General features: G+C 39.5%; 1 protein-coding gene and 1 long non-coding RNA gene across 6 annotated transcripts in view; one reads left to right on the forward strand and one right to left on the reverse strand.

Annotated features, from left to right (window-relative positions):
- Positions 1 to 14,626, reverse strand: part of LOC138268685 (uncharacterized) — a 180,727-nt gene that overhangs the window by 36,948 nt on the left and 129,153 nt on the right. The gene's annotated exons all lie outside the window — the stretch shown is intronic.
- The window catches only part of LOC138268683 (immunoglobulin kappa light chain-like), a 180,866-nt gene that overhangs the window by 26,657 nt on the left and 139,583 nt on the right, over positions 1 to 14,626 (forward strand). Inside the window, exons 1-2 of one of the 5 annotated variants that reach the window (XM_069218584.1) lie at positions 4,330 to 4,405; positions 4,528 to 4,847. The exons of 3 other annotated variants lie outside the window; for them this stretch is intronic. In XM_069218584.1, the coding sequence (XP_069074685.1) occupies positions 4,357 to 4,405; positions 4,528 to 4,847 (369 nt within the window). In that variant the 5' untranslated portion in view covers positions 4,330 to 4,356. Of the gene's footprint in view, positions 1 to 4,329; positions 4,406 to 4,527; positions 4,848 to 14,626 lie in introns of those variants that run through there. One more of the 5 variants, XM_069218588.1, reaches the window with a different exon arrangement.

The following is a 14,626-nucleotide window of genomic DNA, read 5'->3' on the forward strand; positions in this document are numbered from 1 at the left end:
GCCCTGTGGTGGGGCTGCTGGGAGATGTACATTCACGCAGGAGAAAAAAGATGGAGTATAAGTTTACACACCTGACACTACTACTGGCAAAACGTAGGATTGCTATCATTTGGATTGGTAGCACAGCCCCTGGGAAAGAATACTGGAAAAGAGATGTAAGGGAATGAGTGCTGGCAGAAGAAACTTGTCTTAAATGAGTACCAATGGGTGAAAAGTTGGAGGATGACCAGCAAGACTGGGGAACATTGCTGACTAGTTTTGAGAGAGACACCCAAAGCCTGGGAGGAACAATAGATGATGAGGGGTGGTAAGAGAGATGAACTGTGGAAATGTAGCAATGTTATGTAATATGCTTATATGTGACGCGATCTCCAAAGTTCAAGTGTTGATATACAGTTGTACACAATGCATTATTGTACATAAGAAAGAAATATACAATGAACAGATTCTTTAAAAAAAAATCTCAAGTTTCTTTACACTTAAAGCTTGCAAAATTCCAATTCCACAGTCCTTCATGCACATCACCAGGCTAAGAACACACGCAGAAGTTCTAGTCCACTTTCTCAAGAAAGCATAACAGCTCTTGATTCACTCTCTCCTTAACATTAGACAGTTACAGCAACAAATGTAACCATCATCAAATTATGCTTCCTCCACAATAAAAACTAAGGTGCTCCTTGAAGCTGCCAACTATAAAATAAACTATTGAAGCACTCTAAAGTATAAATTGTGCAGGATAGGTCCTGCATCCATGCCCTACGAAAATATGTAATACTTCTCCCTGAAAACCTCTGGGTTCGCTAACAAAATATTGTCTCAAAAATATGGATTGACATAATATTGTAGTCAAAACATCATGACTGCAAAAATATTGTGGGCTAAAATATCAAGAATAAGTATTTGTTTTTTAACTATTGTATTATCGCAATTTAAAATATTGTTATATTGTATTTTTTTAAGGTTATAGTTTATGATACATGTTATTGTAACATGCTTATTTTAATAGTGTATTGCGTTATATTCTATTCTCTATTCTATTTCATTATTATGTTTTAAGGTTGTTGTGTTTATTGGGGATAGGGCATGTATTTATAAAACAAATATTAATTAACCTTAATTAAATTATTTGCTACATAGCTTTTTTAATGTCCAATAAACGATTTAACTATTTATTACGTTTTTGGTATTGGTTGTTTGAATTATTCAGAGTTGTTTGGTGTGAGTATATAATGACCTGTAAACTAATAATGGATAATTAATGTATTTGTTGACAGTTTATATATTTTAATTGTTATCTATCTGTTTAACAATTATTACATTTTGAATTTTTGTATTCATTTTTAAGTTCTGGTTGTGGAGTTTATTGGGGATCAGGTGGTACCTCTTTAAATATATTTAAACATGACTGTTCATTGATTAATGTATTCAATAAGATTATTTTTGGATTGTAATTATTTAAATCTGTATTTAACCATTTTATTTTAATTCTATCATTTTAAAGAATAAGGTATTAATGTTGATGAGCTCTGTGACAGTCTGTTGCTTTGATTTTATTTTCTTTAGATTTATTATGTTATTCTTAGTTTGCATGTGTATTTGTTAAATTGAAAAGGAAGTAAAGTGTATTGTAAATAAATATTTAATTATGAAGAGAAGTGTTTTAATGTGTGTGAATTATAAATGAGTTTGAGGTACAGTGTTCATTTTAATATAATTTTAAATCATTTTAAAATATTTTGAATTAATTCAAATAACTTTAACATGTATTTCACGTGTTATTTAAAAATGTAACATTATTTAATATTTTTTAAAGAAGAAATTATTATACTTGTGTGCAACGAATGTAACCACTCATATGTATGCTCTTTCCCCATGGTGGAGACAAAATAGTGACAAATCTGACATACCAAATATATGCACTTTCCGCAATGTTTATTAGCGTGGAGGTGGAATTGTAAATCTGAACATCCAATGTATGCACTTTTCCCAATGTTAGTTAGATCAGAGCTAGAGTAGTAAATCTGTCCCGCCTAAAGTGTACACTTTCCCCACTGTTTGTGAGACTAGAGTTCGAGTAGTAAGTTGAACACATGCATTTTTCTCTTTTTTGTTAAAATGGCGTTAAAACAGTAAATCAGACCCCAATGTATGCACTTCCCAGCCTTTTGTTAGACTGAAGTTAGAATAGTTTATTTGACCCCTTCATCGTTGTATTTTTTTCAACATCTGTTAGATTTTGAGAAAGAAATCAAGAAAATCAGTACATATTTTAGCATTTTAGAACAAGAAACTTCTAATATTTTCAAATTAATTCAACCGGTAAATTAAGAACAGGTGGTATCCGATTTTACAGGGTTTAAATATCAACCTCTAATCAAGGTCACTTGTATTCAGAGCCTTACAGAATGAGTAGTTTATTCATGGATTGATATATTCTGGGAGGGGCATTTAAGATTGTGACATAAGATTTTCAGAAGAGTCCATTTGGAGTAAGAATAGAAAGGATCAAAGCTTATGGGCAATCTGACACCTTTGCACAAGGACTATGGGGCTCATTACGAGTTTGGCGGTCCGACCGTTGGACCCCCAAAGCCGCTGGCGGTCTCAGCCCTGTGGTATTTCGATGTTTCCAACTCCCGCCCTTACCGTCGCACAACAGCACCCTCGGAATGTGTATTGTCTGCAGTGCAGACAGTGCGCATTCCAAGGGTGCTGGCAAGAGGGCCCCTGCACTGCCCATGCACATGGCTGACCACGACTCTGACAGCCGCCACCCTGTTGGGATTCATGATCCTGGCAGTGGAGGTGGTCCACTGGCGGTCTGACTGCTAGGGATTTATTCTGGCAGTCAAACCACCAGAAGTGTGGCAGTACGACAGGCTCAGCAAGTTTGGTGGTCTTAAGACCACCAAACTAGTAATGAGGCCCTTTGCCAAGTTAATTTCATTTTTGGCATTAGGCATTTACTGAGGAGTATATTATTGAGTATCATGTTTAAAGTCATTGGTATAAAGGGGTAAATGTAATGTAATGTGCATAGTGTGCTCTGCTAGACAAGTACTTTCTAGTCTTTCATATATAGGGAGGATCCCTTGTCTGAGAGTTCCCCTTTGAGTCTAATGGGACTGAAAGAATGGATTATCAAAGTGTTTGGTATAGGTCATCCTTTACCAGTGCTTGATTTGTGTGGGTGGGTGCAGGTGGTACCCACAGGTATTCATTTTTGTGAACTAAGACTTATTTTTCATCATCAGACTTTGACTTAGAGCAATAGAAAAAAAGCCAGAAAATTGAGAAAGAAGATATAGAATGATAGGAAACAGTGGCAAAGGGGAAAAGGATGGATAAACCAAGAAGGGTGAGATAAACAGACTGAAAGTGTACGGTGGAGGAAGACAGAAGCATGAGGTGGAATCTAGACTAGGCAGTATTTTATTCCTTAACCCTGGAATTTGGCAGCACCAGTAGAGGACAGCCAAGAATGATTTTGGGTCCAGTGCCTATATTTCTCCTATTGCTACTATGTACATGCCTGGTAAGGAGTTTATTTCACTTTGCTAAAACATATGTGGGTTGGTTTCAAGTGGGAGCATATCCACAACGTAAAAAGCAGAAGGCCTGTCAAAATGCATTTTGATGAATGAGTATCATAAGTCTTTTGATCCGTGAGTGTCATTAGGCTCCCTATGTGCATACCTAATGTTTATGAAGAAGATGTTTTTTAATATTCTTAAATCAAGTTCCTTTGTTACTAAAATTTGATTCACACATTGAACAACAAGAATTAGCTCAGAATTTCATTTTGAAAGTGAAATAAAGACACCAACAAACATGTTTAGGCCTGATGCACAAAACTCTTGGCAAAAAGCAAAACGCTAAGGTTGCAAAGCAGCTATTTTGTGACCTGTAACCTATTTTGGGCTGCAGTAGATATACTGATTCCTCTTAGAACAACTTGGACATTCTTTAGGAATTGCACATTCTGCTCCATTCATAACAACGAGTCAGGATACAGTTTGCAAATTTTAGTTAAGGGGGAGAGAATGCAGAGATAAAGAAATCCCATGGCTTGTTGCATTGAATATCCTGTCACTTAATTGTTTGGGGTCTACATTGAAATGAAATACTGGCAAACTGCGAATGGCATCTTACAATAGAGTAAATCACTCTGTGATATTATATCATAGTTTCCATTCATGTTCCTGTTTCGGAGCAGTCATGTGTGATATTTAAAGCCATTTCATATTTGCATACATGACACTTAACCACTTGAGTGCATTGCTGGTATAAATTAAGTTTGCCTGTTTCTGTACAGGTTTTAGAGTTGAGTTGGGTGCTCACCACATTACCGAAAGTATGAGTCTACCGCAGACCCTCGTATCATGTCTATTTTATTTTATTTTATGTAAGTATGGAAAGGGCTGACTAATTTTTGCTTTTTGCTTGACATGTTTATTAAAATGTAAGATGCTACTTATTGCCACTATTAGTATATAAGTTGTTTTATTTTTCTCGTCCACATTTCAGATGCTCAGGCTCAGAAAGTGGTGATGCCTCCAACTGTTGTGATCCATCTTGGACAGAGTGCCACTTTTCATTGTGAAGTTGGAGTGAAAGAGGGCTATGCTGTCTCATTCTACATGAAGGTCCCAGGGGAAGCTCCAAAATTAATTCTCTATCACCATCACACGTACACAAACCCTGCATATGGACCAGGAATGTCATCGGCCCATTTCACCAGCACTGTTAACAGCGCCGGAACTGAGTACCAACTGCTTATAAAAGATACTCAGATCACAGACTCGGCCTATTATTACTGCGCAAAGTGGTTCCCCAGTAAGAACGAATACCACAGTGATATAGAGGTTGACAAAAACATATGAACGCAACTCAAATTCAAAATAGTAACTCAAACTTTGACAACCACAAAAGTGTAAATTATTGTTGCATTTATTATCAACATTATCAACAGACATATAGTCATAATTACCATTCAATCGCACTGTGTGTCTACACAGAGGCCAGACACTAAACGAAAAAATACTATACAGAGTGCCAGCCTTTATTTTAATAGCTGGGATGTATGAAAAACACAGACTTAACAACCAGGGCTGTATTATGAACCCTTTTTCTGTGCTGGCCTCGTGCAGAAGTGATCTGTAAGTTTATCTTTGGTATTCACCGCTCATACTTGTTTTTTATCTTTATTTTCCATTTTAACAACCCAAAACGTGACAGTCATCATATGTATATACATATCAAGATACTTAGAGCTATACATGAGTGGATCCACTATAAACCATACAGAAAACATATACCTATTGCCCTGTTCCTCAAACATCAATAATGATGATCCACCTCGTTGGTTCCATTGTTGTGTGTGCTGATTGTGGCGGCTGTGAGGGCCCACTAGCTCCCACCTTATCAGTATATGTATACCTCTGATTCAAAAGCTCATACTTTAACTCAACATTTCACTGAGTTAGAATTTGTTTGTTGAGCTCGGTTTTGCCTGTTTGTGTTTCTGAACTCTGCTGTCAGCAAAGCATGCACCAATGCATAGATATTTTGAGTTAATGTATGTGCTCAAGATGGCAAAAAGAAGCACACACATCACTCTTACTCAGGCACAGGGCAGTACATGGGGCATTACACAGCCCCGTGGACACTTTAAAGGTATTTCACAATCAGCAACAGTTCCAGTTAACGATTACTTTATAAGATACTTTGTACTCCGCATTCCATGTGATCCTTAAAAAAAGGCCACTGCTCAGTGATCTAGTGATAAACCATACACCACCTAATCTCACTAAATTATCAGGTAAATGCATTGAAGGCCAATAATCTGCCACAGACCTGCACACATCACTGCAGCAGCAGCCACAACAGAGTATGATTTTATCATATAATAGCACAAACAGTCATTCATCTTGTCATTTAAATGACAGGTGTCAAAACTGATTGTTATTCATTTGATCGACCTAGGAAGGACTAAAAACTCATTCCAAACAGGATTGAAGATATGCTGACCATTCCAGGAACACTAAATAATTATAAACAACATACAAATACATAGAGCTAATGACACATGTAAATGGGCTACAGCTAAAACTACAAGTGTTGAAAACAACATCACCAAAAATTAAAAAAGATTAACAAGCTTAAAATCAGTAGGAGGAAAAAAGCATCAGATAATTTACATCGGAACGAAAAAACGGGGTTTCAACAAGCATTGAGCAAAAAAAAACAACCTACTTAAGTTTATCTCAGAACCCTGAGAAAAATGCAAATGAAAAAATGTTTTCAGAGAGATCTAATGACCCCTGAAAGTCCAAATATGCCACTACTTTTATGTGACTGACAGAATCCAGGCAGGGACGGTCCTAGGGGTCATGGGTCCCAGTGGAGAATACAAACATGCGGGCCCCTCTAGATGTAACATCACAGGAAATGACATCAATTGGACATTAATTTCCAAACATTGTTGAAGCAGCTTTGCAAGAATCTACATACATAGTGTCGATATCACTAAAATGGCTAAAAATAAAAATATTAATCCTAATAAAATAAGTAGATATATTTTAAAGCTGCATAATGCGGTTGTAAAAGCTAGGCCTAGATCTCTCCAAAACTGATTTGATTGCTACAATATTCACTAACAGTGCCCAGATTAGGGCATGATTGAAATTCCAAGTCCGATTGTTCCAGAACTATACAGAGTGACTTCAAGTGACTTCCCAGACCTCCCTTTAAGCTAGTGAAGCTGATGATAAGGCATTTGGGCCATATGTACTAACATTAGGAATACCGATTTCCTAATTGGGATTGTCTCTGAATCCCAATTAGGAAATTGGTATTCCTAATGTGTGAAACCCCTTTGAATTTCATTAGCCATTCCTACTAGGTTGTAAATAGACCTATCTCAAGGATATTATTGAGGTAGGTCGCAATGTGCGACCCATTAAGAATCATAATCAACACAGGATAGTGGCATGTTGAAGTCTGGAGACTACCATGTCTGTGATTGTTTTTTAATAAAGCAATCTTATTTTTTTAAATGCAGCCCATTTCCTGAAAAGAAAATGGGATGCGTTTAAAAAGAAAAAATGAAACTTTGTAGTTTCATTTTTTAAGAGTAGGCAGGGGTCCATTGGTTGTTTCCCCTGGGGACCCCTTCCCATTTGCAACTGGTTTAACACCTCCTTAAAGGAGTCAGTAAAATATGAATGTTTTGCGACCGTAATTCGGTTGCAAAACATTCATACACCCCATTCAGATTCCAAATACCAAGTTACAATAATAAATTGCAATTCAGTAACGTGCTATTGAATCATAATTTGTGTTTTGTACATACCTAAAAGCATTTCTGGGGTCAGAAACGACACGATCAGCCATTTCCAACCATAAAAATGCTTTGTACATGTGGCCCTTGGTTTTCAGCAGGCTTGGGGGATCAACACAAGAGATACATGTTAGATTGTGTTGGTGACCTGCATGACATGCAGGAAACAGTAGCACAGATTCTAAAAGATAAGACGTGACATCACAAATGTTATACACAGGTGGGATGGCTAATATATTGGCAGGCAGAAGCAACAAAGGCTGGAACACTCCTACACGCTGAGTACCTAAAGACAGCAATTACTCTCAAATGCCATTTTTATGAAATTCAAGGAGCAGAACTACCTTTAAGATTTACAGAAGAGATGACTGAAAAGGGAAAACGGTATGTGAACAGGAAAAAGAAAAAAGACTGCCAACATTATAATAGGAGCCAGTCACTTAAAATATACATTAAAGCAACAAAACAAAAAAAGCCTTACTAATGTTGACTCTGTGCAGTTTACAATTATATGGAAAAGAAATGTAGCAACACATAATAGGTAGATTGGGGAGATCGTGAGTGACTTGCAAAATAACACTAGAGTAATAGCAGAACTTATAATAGTTTAAACAAACGGAAGTCACATGTCCTTAAGATCTGAGAAGACACTTGCCAAATTGCAAAAGGAGCAGAATCATGTCACTCAACTCTTATTTAGAGTAAGATGTAATAACTATATTGCACCTGCTCTAAGTTAAATCCACTGGATCTTGGTTAAAGAGATAATTAAAAGCAAGACAATTTTCTTGATCCACAGGTCACTCTAGTCCCTGACCCAGTATCTAACCAAAGACTTTTGGACTTCCCATCTCCAATACGAAATTTGCCTGCCTGAATCTACTGGCTTCTACTTGCACAGGCTCAGTGTTTGCAAGATCACTACATGTACATTAATGTACTATATGGAACGTCCCCTTGTTTTTCACCTGCCCTCCTCTCCCAGGGTCACATCTCCTGTACACTCCCTTCTTCTCATCACCTTCCACAGGAGGCCAATTCTAACGATGCCCACTGAAAAACAGCCATTACCTCAGGCCTTGTTGTCACTTTCTAAAGTTTGAGAATATATGTTGCATGAAGAAGCACACTTCCTACTGTGTGTCAGTGGGGCCCATTGTCATTCCATTACTCTGAGCTGGCTAGTTTTGCTAGCACAATCCGATTAATTGTGTGCACATCGACCTTAAGGTGCAGCTGTCTTTTGTGTTGTGCCCCAGCGGCCAAGCCAGCTCAAGCAAGGAGCCCAGTGTATCCACGCAAAAAAAAAAAAATCATTTCAAGAAGTAGCCTGGCCAAAGGCTGTCAGTCAACTGTGGATTTCCCAACTTTCCTACCTGAATCTAGCTCTTTCCTTGGCCTCGCAGCGCTTGAGTCTTGTCCATTATAACTCTGCAAGGATATAGTAAGATGTTTGTTTGGTTTTAGAGTACTATTAGTCACAGAACAAATTTTTGTTGTGTCATATTCCATAACCATCATTCCTAAATCAGTTCCTTTTAAAAGACATAGCCAGGCTGGCTGAATTAGGTGTTAATCTAGTATAATTAATATAACATAATGTGTTTGAGTTCCAATACCTTTATCACTTTCTGGAGTAAGCTTTGACTGCTCGCTTTTGCCACCTTTGGAGAGACAAGTTTCAAAAAGGGATAACTCTTAAGAAAATGAAATGAAAAAGTTCTAAAACAGCAATCATAAACAGTGGTATCCTTCATAGATGTTGCTGATTAACCACTTATAGTCACTGACCCAAAGGAAATGTCTAACAATACAAATTCTGCTTTTTAGCTTTTGTATAAAAATACTGTGGGGCATTCGAGAAAAGGGTAGCAAGGAAATGTCAGAAAATGCAGAGAAATTTTCAGCTTGATGAAGATTTTTTTAACAGAAAAACAAGCATTTTTAGGTTTCATATTGGTAGAAACTTACAAGGAGGCAAACAGCAGATTGCAACAGGAGTTCAAGGCAGGAGCTAGGATTGTTAGATCTCTGGTCAGGACATGTGCAGGAAAAGGACTCACTGGGAGTGAGATTTTATATAAAGGTCAAGAGGAGTATTAGAGAACACACAGAGCAGGCTGAAATTCAGTAGACACATTGAGGATGGCTCAAGAGCACAACCTTTTGAGAAGAACATTGAATGCATCTCAAAACTAAGACACATTTTTTACATTGAAAATACAGACATAGGGAATTGCACACTTTGGGAGAAGGCTCAATGGAGTTACCAGAGCACACTGGTTCAATACTATTTTTACATCTTCTCGAGCTTCGTACTATTTTTGCAGATTCTGCCCACTTACATCCACCTTTCATCTCTTCCCTAACATCTTACCTACTTTTTCTGATTCTGTCTCTCCTACATCGATCTTTCCCCTCAATGCTCTACTCCTTTCCTCTCATCTCCCCACCCAGCCTCTAGCCTTCTCTTGCCTCAACTGTTTTGCCTGGGTCTGTCCCCTTTACATCAGCCTTCCCCTTTACCACAGCCTCTTCTTGCTGGTTCTGCCCCACTTACATCCACATCTTCCTTCCATATTTTACTCTTTACCACCATTGTACCTTGTAACATTGGCCTCTTACTTTGTTACCGCAGTTTTCCTCCTTTTCATCCATCTCTTACCTTCAGCCCACTCACTCTCCGAACGCTTTTTACATTTTTGCATGGATTCCTCCCCTTCTCACATTAATCTCTTTTGCATGTTATTGTAGGTGGGCATGTCACTGAAACTTCGAGTCCGGGGCCTGGCTCGGCTCAGATTAGCTCAAAGTCCTCTTGGTACCTTGAGCCCAAAATGACCCAAGCTTTCAGAGGATCGATGTGCCTAGTGGCTATTGCTGTCCACAATGCATTGAATCCCAGCCTCAGCTCAGCATACTGTGAATCTGGGCAAATCTCTAAGCTGGAAAAAAATGAACATAGTTGGTCGATTGATAAGCAATCATATGTCCATGGCCACGGTTCATGCTATAAAAAATGGACAAAAATAGTGTGGAACGTGCCTGTCACCCAGGTTCTAGTCGCAAACTCCAACAATTAAAGAAAAAGCATTAGGTTTTAATGTCCTAAAGAGGTACCCATGTAGTGGCTGAATTGCACATTGAGAAACTGGAAAATCTAGGGTCAATCACAGTTTTGTCTACTTGAACAAATTGTGCAATCCTAGGCAAATGTTTTATTTCAGCAACCTCCATTTTGTTCATTAACACATCAGAGTACTTTCAAATATGTGCAGTTAGGGTGTGTGCTGCACACCACCTGTTGTGTTTGATGTGTCTTTTGCTCCATGTTTAATAAGAATCTAGCCCCCAAATAGGGATCATATGAAGCCTGACATGGTTTTTGGTCAGGGCCAAGGTAATTTTGTAGTTGTTGAGTTTTCAGCATAATTATGGATTTGCCACATAAGCCATTGGCTACATAACAAAAAATAATTTTGCTAATAGCTCAAACGGATCAAAAAGTTACTAAAAATGCAGCAACACATGTTGTACAGTGGAAAGCCCTTCGCAAAAGGTTGATTGGTCATCTGTCTGTTGCTTACTGTTGCACTTGGGTGTCAGACAGGTACTAATGGGATGAACCTCTTAACCCGACAGAATTACCTTATAGTTTTGTCATTTTTACAGTATTATTACTATGACAAAATGTGCAGCTTTATGCCACATAATTTGCCTTTTCTTGCTGCAGATGTTAGTAAACCTGCTGCCTAATTTGGTCCTTTCCTGCCACATTCTACTACACATTCTAGTGGCCATGCCATTACTTCACTAACACCATTATCATCAGGGACGGGGGCAAAAACGTTTCTCAGTTCATGTTTAAAACCCCCACTTTTACTGAATACATATCAATGAAGGATGTAATCTGATGTACAAAAGGTAAAACGTTCCTGTGTGTTGAAGAAATATATGTTCTTAATTTTGTTAACACTGTCTCCTTTTCTCAGACCTCCCAGGATTCTGTGACATAGATTAGCATATCACAGATACTATGATAATATCAGTCGGATGTCACTTGGAGTCAAGGAGCGACAGCTAGGTGCTAGTGAAGGAATAACTTCCACCTGCGTGGTCCCGCACAGTTGGAAACTATGCCTCAGAGAAAAGGGAAATATTTCCTGCTGTCACAGAGGCATAGTTTAACTAACTTCTGTTCTAAATGCACTGTTTCCCAGTCTCCAGGATGTTCCGCTCAGGAAGGGCGGGACATCCTGCAAGATGGGAAACAATGACACCTGATTAATAGGCAGGCAATAGTATGGTGTGGATGTAGAAGGGGACGAGAGAGGTTGTGCACTAGGTCAAGGTATGAGTTTGGAGTATTGAACTTTGCAAAGCAGAAGGTAAAAGGCTGAAGAGCAAGGATCTTGGAGGTGGAGGGTAGGAAAGGGGGTTTTACGCGTGGAGCTTTGAAGTGGCACTACAGCTACCTATATTTATCATTCATGTGTGGGTAGTAAAAATCTAAAAATAATTAAAAAGCTAAAAGGGTACAGAAGGAACTGATTTGTGGGGCTAGCGAGTTCACAGTGATGGGTTAATAGGATAGCATGGTAATACATTTAACTTCACATAGTTTAGCCATTTTGAGAGAAGAATAAAAACCTCCCAAATTACTCATATTTGGAGGATCCACCAAGCATTTAGTGCTAATTGTAAGTTGAAGGTGCTAAGTTCCTTACTTCGTCGTAGTTATAATAACTTGTTTTTTTATTTGGAACTCCATACACCACTTCTGAAAATTATAACATTTGTTCACAAAAGATATTAGTATTACCCAATTGTAATTGACTAGTAATCAATATGCTGACTGCAGATTCACAGGAACAACCGTTCAGTTAATTGAGCCATCATCACATTAGCATCATGCCACCAAAATGACTCCTTAGGTACAGTGCCTCTCGATGTCACAGTCCATTTAGGACCTGATTTTAAAATAAATGGCCCCTCATTAAATATTTGAAAGGTTTATTGTGTTGAGTGTGCAGCAAGACCAGTAGGAATGAAGGAGACTCCAGAGCTCTCAGTTGAAGGCTAAGGGGCGGTGTGTAAAAGGTGGGATACTAACCGGGCTAGGACAAGGAAGTGCTGGGAACTTTAGTGGCCCCTTTACAAGTATGATGGATTTGTCATAGGGAGATATCAGGCCCAAATAAACTGTCCTGCTCAGTGTATGCCCCCATCTGACTCCCAGAGTTATGAGAAAATTCTCCTGGAATTGGGAAAACCATAAGGATCCAGAATTACTGGGTCTTTTTTCACTGGTTATTCCCGATTCAAAGGACAGTTGCTGTTACGACTCGGTCGTCCCATTTCCAGGGGGCGCTGTAAGGGGACTGTCAGAAGCCTGGGAATCACCTTGAACACCTACCTAGAGTCCCTTGCTGACTCCTGTTTGTTTCACTTTTCACCATGGTACACTAGTGTAGGACTACATTTGCTTCTTGGGACTGCAAATCCCATAATGCACAGCTTGGTAGTCAGGAAAACCCGGATTCTGTTTCCCATTGTTTTCAATGGGAGAAGTCCAGTTGCTCCTTTTCACTGGATCCTCTCCTCCAGGACTTGCAAGTGTCCGAAACCACACACACCTGAAACCTCTCCTGTGCAGCCCAGCTTGGAACTGCTTATAAGCAGCCATTTCCTCAAGCTCCCCGTCGTGCATCGGACTTCAATTCCTTTGTGTTACAGACCCCTTGTCGAACGGTGTTCCAGTTTTGTTCCTGTTCTGTTCCAGCCTGATCCTGTTTCCTGTTTCTCTGCCCTGCTCCTGATTGTTCCAGCCAGAGTCTGCTCCCTGCTTCTTAGCCTTGTACCTGTTTGTTTCTTCCAAAGCCTGCTCCCTGTTTCTCTGCCCTGCTCCTGCCTTGTTTCAGCCTGAACCTTCTCTCTGTTTCCCAGTCCTGTTTACTGCTCATTTCCTACTCCCTGTATTCCAGTCCTGTCCTTGCCTGTTCCAGCCAGAGCCTGTTCTCAGTTTCCCAGTCCTGTCTCTGTCTGTCCCAGCCAGAAGTTTGCGCCCTGTTTTCAAGTCCTAGACCCGCCTTTGCTTCAGCCTGAGCCTGTTCCTAGTTCTTGCCTCTGCCTCTTTGTTTGTTCCCTTCTGTTTCTGTTTCTTCTTGGTTCTTTGTGTCTGGTAAGTGTTCTATCAGTCTTCACCAGTGTATACGTGTCCTCCTGTGCACTGGGGTTGGCTCCTGGTTTCCAGGAGGCAATTCCAGCCCCCATCCTTGTCCAGTGTTATACGTTGTATTTCGTGCCTAACAGTGACAGTGTGCTATTGCTGTTTTCTCAGGAATCGCCACTGTGTTTCCAGCTGGACCCACAAGAGCGTGTCCTGTGTATGTAAGTACTATCCTTGTTTGTGCTCTAGGGTCCAGAGACAGAATCACTTCTGCCGCCTCCTTTCTATGGGGCTGGCAGGGTGACTATCTGTAAGAGCAAACTGCACAGAGGCATTGAGATTCCCTGTCACTGTGGGAGGTTCTGCGCCTTACTCTGTGTACAACCCCAGCGTGTTTGTCCACTGGTAATCTGTTTCCTGTTTGTTCGCACAAGGGTTGCTCTGCTTTTACTTTCCTGTTTCCTGTGCCTATCCATAGCTGTCCTTTCCGTGTATGCCTTTAGCTGCTCCTCTGCCCCAGTGTACTACCTCTTTAGGATATTCAGTGACCTCAAGGGGTGTCCCAACCAAAGTCCTGATCAGACCCGCCCGAAACCGTGACAGAATGCACGACCCAAACATTTCAAGCTCCCCTGGCAGTAAAGGCACACACAAACCTAAAATGCTTTCCTATCATGTTAAGACACCCCTTTCTAAACCTAGACTTTCTCAGAAGACCTCTAAAAAAGGCCTTAGTTTAAAGGATAGACTTGTTAAAGAAAATCAAAGATTGCAAATGCAGTACTACATTGCGTGGCTTGCTGATTCCTCAATGTTCAGCTATTATAATATATGTGATTATGACCCCCAATCCCTGACTGTAGAAGAATTACAAAGTAATAATGAGTTTTTGGAGGTTCTATTACCTCAAACAGGGGAGAATGTTCCTAACAGTGAAAATGCTTTTGCTACTTCTGAACAAAACATTTACTCTCAAGAAAACCTGGTTAATTCCTTGCCTCATGCTAGTGCATCCCAGATTCACTTCCAGCACTCTGCCAAAACAAAGAACCCTGACACTGTTCAAGAAGCCACGCTACCGATTCCCTTGTTTTCTGTTGAGTGCTTCAGCCCAT

This window comes from Pleurodeles waltl, chromosome 12 (assembly GCF_031143425.1).
Source record: "Pleurodeles waltl isolate 20211129_DDA chromosome 12, aPleWal1.hap1.20221129, whole genome shotgun sequence".
Lineage (NCBI taxonomy): Eukaryota > Metazoa > Chordata > Amphibia > Caudata > Salamandridae > Pleurodeles > Pleurodeles waltl.